Source organism: Oryzias latipes, chromosome 7 (assembly GCF_002234675.1).
Source record: "Oryzias latipes chromosome 7, ASM223467v1".
NCBI lineage: Eukaryota > Metazoa > Chordata > Actinopteri > Beloniformes > Adrianichthyidae > Oryzias > Oryzias latipes.
This window is the reverse complement of record NC_019865.2, coordinates 31,605,127-31,619,220: the sequence shown is the minus strand read 5'-3', so window position 1 is coordinate 31,619,220 and position 14,094 is coordinate 31,605,127. Positions and strand designations below refer to the sequence as shown.

The 14,094-nt window shown below is 42.9% G+C and overlaps 1 protein-coding gene across 1 annotated transcript in view; it reads left to right on the top strand.

Annotated features, from left to right (window-relative positions):
* The first annotated feature begins 1,772 nt into the window (after positions 1-1,772).
* The window catches only part of LOC110014714, a 50,882-nt gene continuing 38,560 nt past the window's right edge, over positions 1,773-14,094 (top strand). The window contains exon 1 of the mRNA XM_020701635.2: positions 1,773-2,755. Coding sequence (XP_020557294.2) covers positions 1,933-2,754 — 822 coding nt within the window. The 5' untranslated portion in view covers positions 1,773-1,932 and the 3' untranslated portion in view covers position 2,755. The remainder of the gene's footprint in view (positions 2,756-14,094) is intronic.

The window sequence follows — 14,094 nt, the reverse complement described above, 5'->3', positions numbered from 1 at the left end:
GGCATTTTAGGGTCGGTTCAGCTGGGTTTTTTCCCTCATGAATCTATAATAGCGGACTATGTTAGGCCGTGTGGCTGTTGGAGTTCTATGTACTGAAGCTCCATGAACGGCAGAGACGCTTAATGGGCCTTGCACTGTCATCTAACCTGTTGTTGGGAGTGTGCAACGCCCCGCCCCGCCTCTTAGAAATTGTGTGGAGCTACCAGCTAAAGTTATGGTCTAGTCGCTACATGGAGCAGTGTCTGTGTTTATCAATCCTTTTATTATTAGTCTGAACTATCTGGTTAAGGAAGCTGGGACCTGGAGCAGACAGGCTGAGGGGCGGCCGTGGTGCAGCGGTAGGGCGGTCAACCCATGATCGTAAGGTTACAGGTTCGATTCCCGCCTTGCACACCGATGTGTCGAAGTGTCCTTGGGCAAGACACCAAACCCCACCTTGCCTCTGGTGGGAGGTTGGTGCCAGTGTTCAGCAGTGAAGCCACCATCAGTGTGTGAATGTGTGTGTGCATGGGTGAATGGGACTGTGACTGTAAAGCGCTTTGGGCCTTCGAAAGAGGGTAGAAAGCGCTATATAAGTATACGCCATTTACCATTTACAGGCTGAGATTGAGCTGGGTCCAACTGAGTTAGGAGCACAGACAAGCAACAAGCGGATGAGGGAGCAGGGCTTATATTGTAATGACCCAGCCAGAACATCACTTTAGCGGGGACGCAAAAGTCAAGCTGCTAATGAAGTGGCTTCATTGGAGAGCTGTCAATGCCCCATGCACCGCACGACCCCAGACAGTCTCAGAGATGATGAAACAGGCAGAGAAGCAAGGTTTCCTTTCAGCATCAAGCCCGTTTATTTAAGCACACACAAGCAGCCCAAACAGCATTGAGGTCACTTCTGCTTCCAGCCCTGTCACTCAAGGTTTTCACACCAAGACTCCCCACTTCCCATGAGACTTAGGGGCTGAAGGTGGGGCTGACCCCCATGTCGCTACAATATGCTGGAGCCTAAGCAGGAGTTTGAAAGCAGCTAAGTAATGGGCAGGGCAGGTGAGGCCACCAAACACTCCGCCCACTCAGCAGGACAACAACATCATCTCAACATCATCTCAGTGTCTTCTCAAGCCAAGACTGTTACAATCTGATACTTGTTTTCAAGTCTATTTGTTTCCTCGTGATCAGTTTCTGGCCTCCACTTTGGTTTTTGGATTATGGATTGAATTACTGCCTCTTAGGGCAGATGCCAGTTATGACCTTTGTTACCAGGCAGCGACAACAACCCCCTTTCATGGAAAGACGACTCCATTTGATGGCAAGCGCGGAGATAGGGGGCCGGTCAAAAGACCAATATGACCTGGTCTGCTCTGCTTCTATGCAGTAGGACTCCAGTTACCGCATGTCCCGCTCTGCTGGGTCCAGAAAGAAGTATGGCTGGTCCATTCTGTCAGGTAGGAGGTTTGATGAGCATAAAGGACCCAAAATGCAGAGACAGGAGGCACACGTTCCAGGGCAAGGGCTTTATTCTCAAACAAAAGCAGGGAAACCAAACAAAACTAACTGTGGGCTAACCGGGTAATCAGGCAAACAGGGCAGAAGACAACCAGGGAAATGATGGTATGGACCAGCACAGAGGAGGGCAGAGACCAGACTTAAATACAAACAGGACTGACAAGACACAGGTGAAAACCATACGGAGAGATTGGGACCAGGGAAGTAAAACTCAAAACTGACATAACAGGAAATCTTTCGAAATAAAAACAGGAAGCAAGGGATACCGGGTGAACATGGCTGGCTAGAGGTTGTGTCTGTGCTGAGCTCCCGCTACCACCAAGCTTATTAAGCAGCAAAACGGAATTCTGTCAACATTACAACCCAGAATACGTGCCTGTTCATTATCTTAAATACTTCAAGCGTAAAACTTTAAACATTTAACGACGGACAATGTCAAAACAAACTAAAATTCAACCAAAGAAAGTGACGCCCGCCATGACTGCTAGCGCTAGCCAAACGGAGGAGCTGGCAGGCGACCAGATTTCAGCAGAGACTTCAGCTCTCATTCGTGAGGTGACCCGAAGCTTTACAGAGATAATGGAGCAGAAATTCTCTAGGCTCTCGGAGACTCTGGAGACAATCTCCTCTACGCTGGAAAGTAATACTACTCGCATTACTGCGGCAGAACAGAGGGTTTCTGATGTGGAGGACACGGTCGCCGAGTTGGCCGGGAGGTTAACCGATGCAGAGAAGAAAATCAAGGCAATGGAGAATGCTTTGGATGACGTGGAGAACAGAAGCAGACGGGAAAACATCCGCATTATCAACCTGAAGGAAGGTACTGAGGGTAAAAACCCCATTCAGTTCTTTGAAAAATGGTTACCCTCACTGCTCGGCTTGGATAAGAGCCCCAATGCTGAAGCCCGTATTAAAGTGGACCGCGCGCACCGCAGCCTGGCGCCCCGCGGTGCGCGCCCGCGACCGGTGATAATTAAGCTCCACAATCCCAGAGACAAGCAGCGGATCATGTCAGCAGTGAAAACGTCGCCCAGGCTTCAATATGAAGGACAACAACTCTTCATACACCAGGATCTTTCTGTAGCAGTTCGGGAGAAAAGGCGCGGCTTCAACGACACCTGCCGGTCCCTGATTGAAAGAGGCATTCGATTTAACATGCGCTACCCAGCTACGCTTGTCATCACCCATAACGGCATTGAAAAGAAGTTCACGTCGCCGGGGGACGCACAAAGCTTCATCAACGCTCTAGACTGAAGTAAGATTGAGACTAAGCCGGTTTATGCTTTCTGACTAAAACAAAGTTTAATAACAAGCAATAACTTTGCCTAAACTACACAAGTGCTTACAGATGAAGGTGATGTTTATGTCCACGTGTGCATGCATATATGCATATTTGAGGGAGGGGGGGGGGGAAAGGGGGTCATAGAACTGTTAATGGGTCCGTGGACTTTGTTTCAGGCATGTGTGAAGGGTTAACTTTTTGTCCTGATTCAATATTATGTTTTATAATTGACAGCATCTAGATTATGTTTTTGCTTGGTGGGGTGGAGGTGGGATAATTATTTTTCCTGTAGAGTGGAGACTGCTTTTGGCTACACCTGGTTTTGTTATACCACCTGTTGGGTGGCTTTTTATGTTGCAAATAGATTTTCTCAAATATTTGCTTTACTACTGACTTATGTTTTGCTGGTTCTGTGTGTTCTTTTTTGGCCATCAAGGAATGATGGTACTGTTCTTTCCAGCACAGCTGACTTGGCGTATTGGTCAACATGGACAGGACATCCCTTTTTTCTCTATGATGGGTTTCAGTTACTCAGGGTTACTTTACTGTATGATGTAACTGTCTGTTTTGCTAATAAGTAACACAAAAATCACAACTCTCAATGTCAAGGGAATTAATCATGTCATTAAGAGGCGAAAAGTCCTGTCTATGCTTAAGAAAGACGGGGTGCAGATTGCATTGTTACAAGAGACCCATCTGACCAACTTGGAACATTTAAAACTGAAACGAGACTGGGTAGGTCAAATTTATTATTCCTCTTTTAACTCTAAAAGCAGAGGTGTGGCAATATTAATCCATAAAAATTTAGCTTTAACTGTGGATAAAGTGATACAGCACGCAGATGGCCGTTACATCTTGGTTACAGGTCTGTTATATGGAGAAAAAATCCTATTAGGGAGTGTTTATGCACCTAACACCTTTGATAGCTCGTTTTACTCAAAATTTTTGGCAGAAGTCAGCTCAGTATCTTCAACTCACATACTAATTGGCAGTGACTTTAATTGTGGATTAACACCCAGCACAGATTATAATCCACCTAAAACTCAGGCACCCTCAAGAATGACAAGGGCTACAGTTGAACTGTGCTCAGATCTGGGTCTTTTTGATGCCTGGAGAATCTGTAACCCACGTACTAAAGATTTCACCTTCTTTTCACGCCCTCATCTCTCTTTCTCTAGGATTGACTTTTTATTTGTTTCGAGATCAGTCCTGGATAGAACCCGGGTATGCTCAATCAATCCGTGTGTTCTTTCAGACCACTCATCGGTATCAATGGAATTTTTACCACCCTATCTTGACCCTTTATCCAGACATTGGCGTTTAAATCCAACTCTCCTTAATGATCCTTTATTTGTTAAATATTTAGAGGACCAGTGGAAGCTTTGCATCTCCAAAAATGACCTACCTGAGGTCAGTGCCTCCACTCTATGGGAAGCAGGTAAAGCATATCTCAGAGGCTCCATCATCTCTTTTACTGCAGCAAAAAAGAAAAAAACCCTGGCCAGACAGTTAGAACTTGAACAACTCATTGCTACTCTAGAGAGGGATTTTAAACAGTCCCGTGCCATAGTGGTGCTCGGAAAACTCGATGCTGCTAGATCAGCTCTGGACCAACTACTGACTCAGAATGCACAAACGGCAATATTCTATGCAAAACACAGACTATTTGATTCAGGTAATAAACCAGGACGCCTTCTTGCCCGACTGGCACAAGGGAAAAACAGATCCTATCTGATATCTTCCCTCAAAGACAAAAAAAACAACCTGCACTATGAAACCAAACAAATAAGTAAAATCTTAAAAGAATATTTTCAAGAACTGTACTCTTCCGAATATCAAGAAGCTGTCAGCCCCCCTGAAGACTTTCTTGACCATATTAATCTTCCAACAGTATCTGAACAAGACAGATCAGACCTTTGCAGACCTATAAAGACTCAGGAGGTCATAGAGGCAATTAAATCTTTAAAGGCTGGAAAGGCCCCTAGCCCAGACGGATTTGGGGCTGATTTTTACAAAAAAATGGCCAAACATATTGCACAACCATTATTAAATATGTATTTGGAAGCCTTTAGGCGGGACTCGCTCCCACCCACACTGAATCTTGCCCACATTACCCTAATTCTGAAAGAAAACAGACCTCCAGATCTATGTACCTCCTATAGACCAATCAGTCTGCTTGGTGTTGACTGTAAAATTTTATCAAAAATCTTGGCGAGGAGACTAGAGGGGGTTCTGCCATCACTGGTGAAGTCTGACCAGACAGGATTTATCAAGGGCAGATACTCCCACTCAAATGTACGTCGCCTTTTAAATGTTCTGCAATTTTCACAAAACACAAACTACAGGGCTTTAGCAATCTCATTAGATGCCGAGAAGGCGTTTGACCGGGTGGAGTGGGAGTACCTATTCAAGATTCTTGACAGGTTTGGTTTGGGTTCTGAATTTGGTCGGTGGGTGAAATTACTATACAGGGCACCAGCTGCAAGGATACTGGTTAACGGTTCAGTTTCTGACATGTTTCCCCTGGGCAGGGGAACACGTCAGGGATGCCCGCTGTCCCCCTTATTATTTGCGCTTGCATTGGAGCCATTAGCGGAAGCCATAAGAACCAATCCTAAGATTTCCGGGGTCAAATTAGGAGTTACGGAGTACAAAATCTCCCTGTATGCCGATGACGTGCTATTATTTCTTACTAACCCAGTGACATCGATCCCAGTGTTAACCGCAATTATTGGCAAATTTGGTCAGCTCTCCGGGTATAAAATTAATTTTGATAAATCTGAAGCTTTGTTCTTGGGGGATCAAAAACAGTGGGTTCCTCCATTAGACTTTCCATTTAGGCGGTCAAGCACTGGCTTTACCTATTTGGGTATCAGAGTTAGTGCAAATATTGCTGAACTATACAAATTAAATTTTGGTCCAGTTCTGGCCTCGGTGAAAAGGGACCTTAATAGGTGGTTTGACCTCCCATTGTCGTGGCTAGGTAGAATAAGTTTGATAAAAATGAATATTCTGCCTAGGGTACTATATCCTATGCAAATGTTACCTCTCAAAATTAATAGGAAAACATTCTCAGAACTGGAGAAATGCTTATCTAAGTTTATCTGGCATGGGAAGAAACCTAGATTGAAAATTAGGACTTTACAACTGCCATATGAGGGGGGGGTCAGGCTCTTCCTAATTTTTTATTTTATTTCTGGGCTTGTCATGCACGAATAGTGTCGGGGTGGTTACACGCTTTTTTACATCAGGGGGAGTTAGCTGTGGACAGTTGGTGTTGTGACCCATTGTCACCTCTCAGTCTCTTATTCACAGATGTAGTTGGTCTCCCAGTTGAGGTTAAGAACAATAATGTTATGCTCACTACAATTAAGGTTTGGCGTGACATTGTGACTTTTTGTGGACGAAGGAAGTTTTCTAGTGCAATGCAACTTCTAATTAAAAATAAAGCTTTCCCACCAGGTATAAGCTTTAGTATATATGACCAATGGTACACTAAGGGCTTAAGATTTGTAAGTAACCTTTTTGAAAAAGGTGATTTTATGTCTTTTAGACAAATTCAAAGTAAATATAATATCCCACAGAAACACTTTTTTGGCTTTCTCCAAGTGAGACACTTTGTAAAATCATCTCTCACCTTTCCAGCTGATCAACCTATATTGAATTCCCTTGAAAACTTCCTTATTAAATTTAATGACGATGCCACAACCAAAAAGAACTTTATTTCACTTTTTCACGAACAATTAATGCTTTTAAACCCCCTCTCAACTGGAGGAACTAGGATTCTTTGGAGCCGGGATTTGGGAGTGGAGCTCAGTAGTAAAACGTGGTCTAAAGCTTTTGTATCTGCCAAGACAGTATTCACATGCAACAGACTTAGAGAAAATCAATATAGAATTCTGCACAGACTTCAATACACTCCAGAGCTTCTGCATAGATTAAATCCTCAATCTTCCCCTCTTTGTATAAAATGTAAAACTGGTTTAGGAACATACTATCACTGCATCTGGCAATGTCCTTTGATCATTAGATTCTGGAAAAATATTGTAACAGAAGTCAGTTGTATTTTTCATAAAACAATCCCTCTGAACCCAGCGTTATTTCTTCTTGGCGTGTCAGTGGAGAGACCACCTCTATCTGGTCAGGAGATGGTTTTATTACAGAAGCTTTTACACCTGGCGAGACGATGCATACTGCTGCAGTGGATTCAGGGACAACCTCCTTCTGTCACACAGTGGTATAGAGAGGCATTCAAAGTTCTTCCTATGGAACGCCTCAGTGCCCTCTTAAAGGGCAACTCTGATGCTTTTTATAAATTATGGAAGCCTCTGCTTGATCATCTTCCTGGTGATTTAGTCAACATTCTTTATAAAGGCAGTCCAAATGTTGTCCTCTGATTGAACTAATGATGACTAGGTTCCCCATGACATAATTTATGTCATTATTTATTTACTAGTTGTATGTAACTAGCTGATGTGTTGCCTCCGTGCTGTGACTTTGTTGTGCTGGAAATGTTCTTGTTTTTATTTTATTTTATTTTTATTTTATTTTTAATGTTTTTTCTTCTCTCTTGTTTCTGTTTATTTTTCTCAAAATAACAATAAAAAAATGTTAATACTAAAAACAGGAAGCAAAAACTAAGGCAAAGAAACCCAAACCATGACAAAACCTGGATTAAATTGTGATTTTGGTAGTAAAGAATTCATCAAACACAGCCTCAGATTTGTGAAACCTTTAACTGATTTATGAAAATGTGAAACAGGATCATTTTATCCCATTTTATACACTGACACCACCTAAGACCAGGCCCTATAGAAAAACCTTTGGACCTGGACTGCTCCTGAAACCAGGATTAAATTATGCATTAGATAGTCAAGAACACATTAAAAACAGTTTCTGATTTGTGAAACCTTCATCGGATTTGTGAAAATGTGCAATTGGATGATTTCATCGCATTTTACGCACTGAGTCCACCTAAGACCAGGTCCTATTGAAAAACCGCTGGACCTGGACTGCTGCATTAGATAGTAAAGGATAGATTCAACACAGTTTCTGATTTGTGAAACCTTTATCTAATTTGTGAAACATGTATCTGATTTGTGAAAATTACAAATAGCAGGATTTTATGAAGTTAATAAATCTAAAATGATAGATTTTTTTGTGCATCAGTCTGCCTGTTGTTGTCGGGTGAGTCGGATTGTAGGCAGAAGACACAAACTCACAAGACAGGAGGCAACAGAAATTCCAAATGTTTTTTTTAAAGTGCTGCGAGCAGGAAAGCCGCAATAACATAACCCTATCATGAAGTAAACGTGACCAAACCAACTTGGAAGATTACCCTTTTCTTTCTAGACCAGAGGTGGGCACTGAGGGCCGCATTCCTGCATGTTTTCCAGCATACCCTGCTCTGGCATGTTCTAATTGGCTGGACACACCTGAACCAGGTAATCAGCCATGAGTAGGGCAAGATTATTGGCTGGACACACCTGAACCAGGTAATCAGCCATGAGTAGGGCAAGACTATCTGGAAATCATGCAGACACACCGGCCCTCGAGGCCTGGAATTGCCCACCCCTGTTCTAGACCCTGACATTTTAATGTTTATCTCTTCCTTGTCCAGTTTCACCCTCTGTAGTCCGTATCTCTCCTTCTCTCCTCAGTTGTTTGTGTCTCCACCTTCCTCATTTTCAGAAATCAAATAAAGGTTTCACAAATGTAACGTATTCTTTACAACCTAATGCCTAATTTCATCCAGGTTTTAGCATCCAGGTCCAGCGGTTTTTCAATAGGACCTGGTCTTAGGTGGACTCAGTGCGTAAAATCCGATGAAATCATCCAATTTCACACTTTCAAAAATCAGATGAAGGTTTCACAAATCAAAAACTTTGCTTAATTTGTCTTTACTATCTAATGCATAATTTAATCTTCAACACATTGTTCTGGGCCAGTAGAAAACAAGTTTGGTAGATACGTTAAGGTAAATGCCACCAGTGTGTTAGCATTGTATTTTGTTGTAAATGTCTGTATTTGTTGTTTTCACATGACTATATTTTGTCATTAATCTTTGACCAATTTGTTAGGGTTTTCCTCACCAAACCACTGGAAACTGTTGTGGCATCTTTATCTTGAGCTTAAGCTCTCTTAAGCTCTACCAGATTTGGGAATTACAAACAGGTACAAAGGGAGGAGGAATCATGTTCTCCACCTCTATTATCTTTGCTGTTGTTCAGAGCTGGGTCTCTGCTTCCTGTTGCTGTGGCAATCCCCAAACCCCCGTGGTTGACATGGGGAGTAAGGGACGCCATCAAGCTGAAGAAGGAGTCATGGTTCTTTCCCCAGAGTGTGAGAATTACAGCGTACGCTGTTATGCCTTCACTGTGGCGGTCTATTCTGGTGAAGAGAGAGCTGAGGCGATCAATTTACCGGTCAATCTTAATTCCAAACCTCACCTATGGTCGTGAGGTCTGGGTATGACCAAAAGAATGAAGTCCCTAACACAAGAGGCTGAAATGACCTTCCTCCGTAGGGTGGCTGGGAGAGGTAGGGGGAGGAGCTTGGTCACCCAGAGATAGCTCGGAGTAGAACCGCTGCTCCTCCACATTCAGAGGAGCCAATTGAGGTGACTCGGGCATCTAGTCTGGATGCCTTAGCTGACAAAAGGAGTGGACTATCGAAGCAAATAAACCCTGATGTGAATCAAACCAGTATGAATTCATCCTACTCACAAAAACTAATGATAAAGTTTGGAATGCAGAAAATAAAATAAAAAAATAAAAAATATCATTGAATCCAAGCTGGTAGTGCTGATTCTCCAGCTGGATCCATTCCCCCGTTATGAAGGACGGGGACACAGAATTCAGATTAAACTATTATTTTTCCAGGAAATCCTGCTCTGTTTGCTTTAAGGAATTCGTCCCTGGTCCCACTGTGTTTTCTTTGGTAGGTGGAAGCCTCAATAATTATTAGGAATATTGATTCCATCCCTTACATCCTTGTATTTGTCAGAAGTCAGAGCTCTGTTTCCCCTCTGGTCACCAGCAGGAACCATTTCCAGAGTTCTAACCACTACATCTCCCAGCAACCCCAGCACACACTTCCTGGATGCTAACCACATGACTACCATTTCCCCCAATCACTCACAACATACTTAAACACCAAGTATTGTTTGTGCCACTCTGCCTTCTTTACCTAGCGTTATATCCAGGCCTGATTTTCTGCTTTCCTGAACCTTTTCTGTATTTGACTCTGTTTGCCTGCCCCGAATCTCATCTGGATGCTCATTCTCCTGTTTCTCCTTTGATGCCCCTATGCTCTTTTTTGACCCCTGCCTACCTGACCCTGGCTTAGCTTTGTGGACTTCTAGCTGAGCTAATAAACCTGCTGCATATGGATCCAGCCGTCTGCCTATTCTTGTGACGTGTTTACAACTTTTTAAAAGGAATTTAGTGAATCATTTGGTTTTGGTTCATGTTTACAGGTTGGCCTTACTTTATTCTGCAACAGTGGTCATCTTCAGGTCACACAAGTCCTGCTTGTTCAGACTTTGCGTGAGTTCCTGTTCTAATCCACGAATGAGTGTTCTTCGTAAACCCATCAAGTTGACCCCGCTCTGTCAAATAAGCTGGTCCTGCAACTAAAATGGACAAGAAAGACAAACACGTTGCTTTTCCGTGCACATTTTAGGTCATACCTTTTGACCCCCCGGCAGTAATTTCATTCATGTTTAACAGTCAGGGGCTACTGACCGTGTATCATGCATTTTTCAAAGGTTTCTAAGTGATTTCTGTCTTTAAAAGCTTATTTTGAAGGCAGCATATTGCCAGTGGATTTCAGGTGACTAATTTTTCCATGAGCAGCCTGTCACTATGCACCAACGTCAGCTTTATCAGCATCAAGGCTGTCTATTCAAACACTCATGTTTTGTTTGTACAAGAGCACATTCATTCAGTTGCTGTAAAGGCTGAGTTTCGTCATTTTGACTTGTATTTCAATCAAAAGCTCATCCATCTTGGCTCTGCGCTGCTCAGCTGCATGGTTCTGCCTCGCCTTTCTCAAGTTTGATCGCCTTAAAAAACTCTGCCTCCGTCCTCTCCTCTGCTGCACGCTTTAGAATGACATGAATGGGTGTTTTTTCACTTATCGTCATCAACACTCCCCTGAATTAATTTGATATCTGTTTTGACTGAGGAGAAAACCTATAAAGTGATCCTCCGCCCATTAGGAAGGTTTATTTATGGCTGTGATTGCAGCTTCTCTTAATGGCTGCTATGGTTACCTTCACACCAGATACGGTGCAGAGCTCAGGTTGGCGGTGTTGTTGTCGCTTGTGCACTCACCTCACTTTTGTCTCACAACAGATCTTTCTATTGGTGGACGTAAGAGGCGTCACCTAGGAGTTTGTGGGTGGGAGGGCGTGGGGGCGCCGCGTTAGCATGTGAGCATGAGATGATGATGGTGCTGCCAATGTTGCATGCTAAAGCCTGGAAAAAGTGGCAGGTTACTTTGTAAACACTTTGTTGGCATCTGCACCATCATGGCTGTGAGGTTTTGGGAGTACAAGAGTAAAAGTCTTCATCCTTACTGAACAAAGGGCAAAAGGTTTGGCTTAACCGTAATCAAGCTGGAAACCATAGTGTCAAAGATAGGAGGGAGAATCAGTGTTAGTGCAGAGAGGTGGGGTGGGGTGAGTCCTGCAGCATGTGGGTGTAGTATGCTACACCAAGATGCAGGTGTCTCCAGGTTACTGGAGAATGTAAATGCAAGCAAGATTGCTCAAACATGAGTGGGGGAGCATTTACAAAGAGAGCTTCAGGGGGGGGGGGCGGTATCGGGTATCAGAACTACGGAACTGGCCTATACGTGATCAAAACTAGATTATTTTCCTCCTCCAGAAAAGAAGGGTGTTAATGTGTCTCTTTGTAACACATCAAAGGTTCACTGAAGCAAAAATTAAACGTATTCCCAATTAACGGGAAATTCAAAATCAAGCGGCATAACCCATAAGAAAAGCCAGTGTTGCATGGATCACTGTGAAGTTCAGTCCAGACAAGGATTAGGCAAAGTTTAAGAATTCCGACATTTAACCCTTGTGCTATCTTAGATGACCCCCCCCCCCCCTTCCATTGAGGTGTTCTCCCTACCATGACAAAGGTGGATTAAGGTGGAAAGATTTCATGTAATCCATGGACACCAGTGAAGATCACAAATCATTGAAGAAAAAAGGTTCAGAGCACTGTCTAGTGGGTATAGATGACCCAACTCCCAATGTTAAAGTGTCTAGGATAGCACAAGGGTTACGATGAAGAACAAGGAGGACCCGTCTAGGGTGTACCCCATCTTTGCCAAACAGTGGATGGGATAGGCTCCAGGAACCCCTGACCTCAAAAGGGAGTCATCAGAGTCTACAGATGGGTGGTTAGAACAAAGAAAAGGCACAGTACGGGTATAGAGGAGGCTTCAGATTATCACTTGGTGCTTCTCACTGACTCAATACTACACACTGATCTCTAATGTGTAGTAATGATTACTGTGATAAGTGTCTAATGATAATCAATGGCCCACGTTTGTTAGCATACATTTACCATTGTGTCCAATGAACCAGCTATGATCCTTGTAACCCTCTTTATTATTTGTTTTCTTCTGTCAAATTCTGTGGTAAATGTGTTGATGCTGTCTTTTCGTGTCGACCACTGCTCCACTCAGACAGCTGAAGGATGTCTCTCCTTCTTTGTCCAGCATTTATACTGTAAGTCAGGCATTGTTGTTGTGTAGGTCACTCTGGAGCGAGCAGTTCCAGCAGTTTCTTGATTTAAAAAGGCAGTTTCATGGAAAATCTCAGCTTCTCTGAGTTTTGGTCATAGAGTTTTTGTCTGTGAGCTGCGATTAGCAAAGAGATTTCCAAATCCATGTTTATATCTGGGAAACATGAACTGCATCCACCGCTGCCTAGTTTAAACAGTCCTTGGAAATAAAAAAGGGCTCTGCTGCCTTCATAGGCAGATTTATTCATTATCTTTAAAGTTGTGGTGCCATTCATCACCAGACACACTCGTGCTGAGGAAACCAACAATTTTGCTGACAGATAAATGGATTAATATAGTAAGGAACATTTAATGTTTCACTGCTCAGTGAAAATATTTTCTATGCGTAAAGAATAACTAAAAACTTAAAAAAAGAATGCTTTTGTGAACCTGGGCTGTTGAATTGACAAGCGAGAACATTTATTGATAAAATGGTTGAAACAAACACAACCCTGTACTGCAGCAGGTGAGCTAAAACATCAGTATTTGTTGGACTAGAAGCTTCTGTTGTGTTTGACTTTTTCCCAGAGAGACTCCTCTTTTCCGGGTCAGCAGATTTTTAAAACTGGAAAAAGCTTTTTGAGTTCACTACACAGGAGCTGCTGGTGTGGACGAAAAAACTAAATGTCTTTTCTTCATCAAGACAGTACCAGGGTTGACGTTGACGTTCATTATTTGTGGATCCTTTCCACAGACACTTTGTCTTCACTGGCCTCAGCTTAGGAAGCTAAACTGAAGTGGTCATCTGTACACAGCTTTGGACTCATTTGTTGCATGTGATTGCCTCAGATCTGTGCTGCAGCTGCTGCACTAAACAATGTTTGCTTAAAATGGAACTGCAGTGAAGTGTGCCGAGAAAAGCACGACCCGTCTTCCGCACAGTGCATTACCTACAGGTGGAAAGTAATGCATGTTCTGACTGAACATGGACCATTTATATCAGTTACCATATCCAGGTCAAGTCCACAACTCAAGTGAAGGTCTGTAAATTTGTGGGGATGACCCATGTCCCACCTGGACCCCCTTTGGCCCTATTCTTTTAGCAGATGAAATCTATGTTTTAACATTCAAAGAACAAAGTATTTATAAAAGGTACGGGATTTGTTGGCTTCACCCATTGGTCCACCACACCTTTCAATCAAAGAAACATCCCTGTAAGAATGCAAACATTCAAGCTATTATGAAACAAAAGAACAGATTAAAGTTCTCACCCCGTCAAGTCAGGCAATGAACATCAAATACATTTTTGACACCAGTCAGAAAAAAAGGTATTTCTGGTGTCAAGTTGGGCTGCTTAGCACTGGAGTTCTAAAAACCAACCTCCAGTGGTCATTTGAGGGAAAGCAATATTTGGTTCTTCTGGTTTAGCTTCAGCTAGAAACATAAATTGAGATTTAGAAAACTCTCACATTAGGGAAATATAGTTTGGTTGTTCTGTTTTGGGCATAGTTTTAGCTGTGAGACACATGAGTTCATGGTTGACCAGATGAGGTATCCAGATCCTGTTCAAAA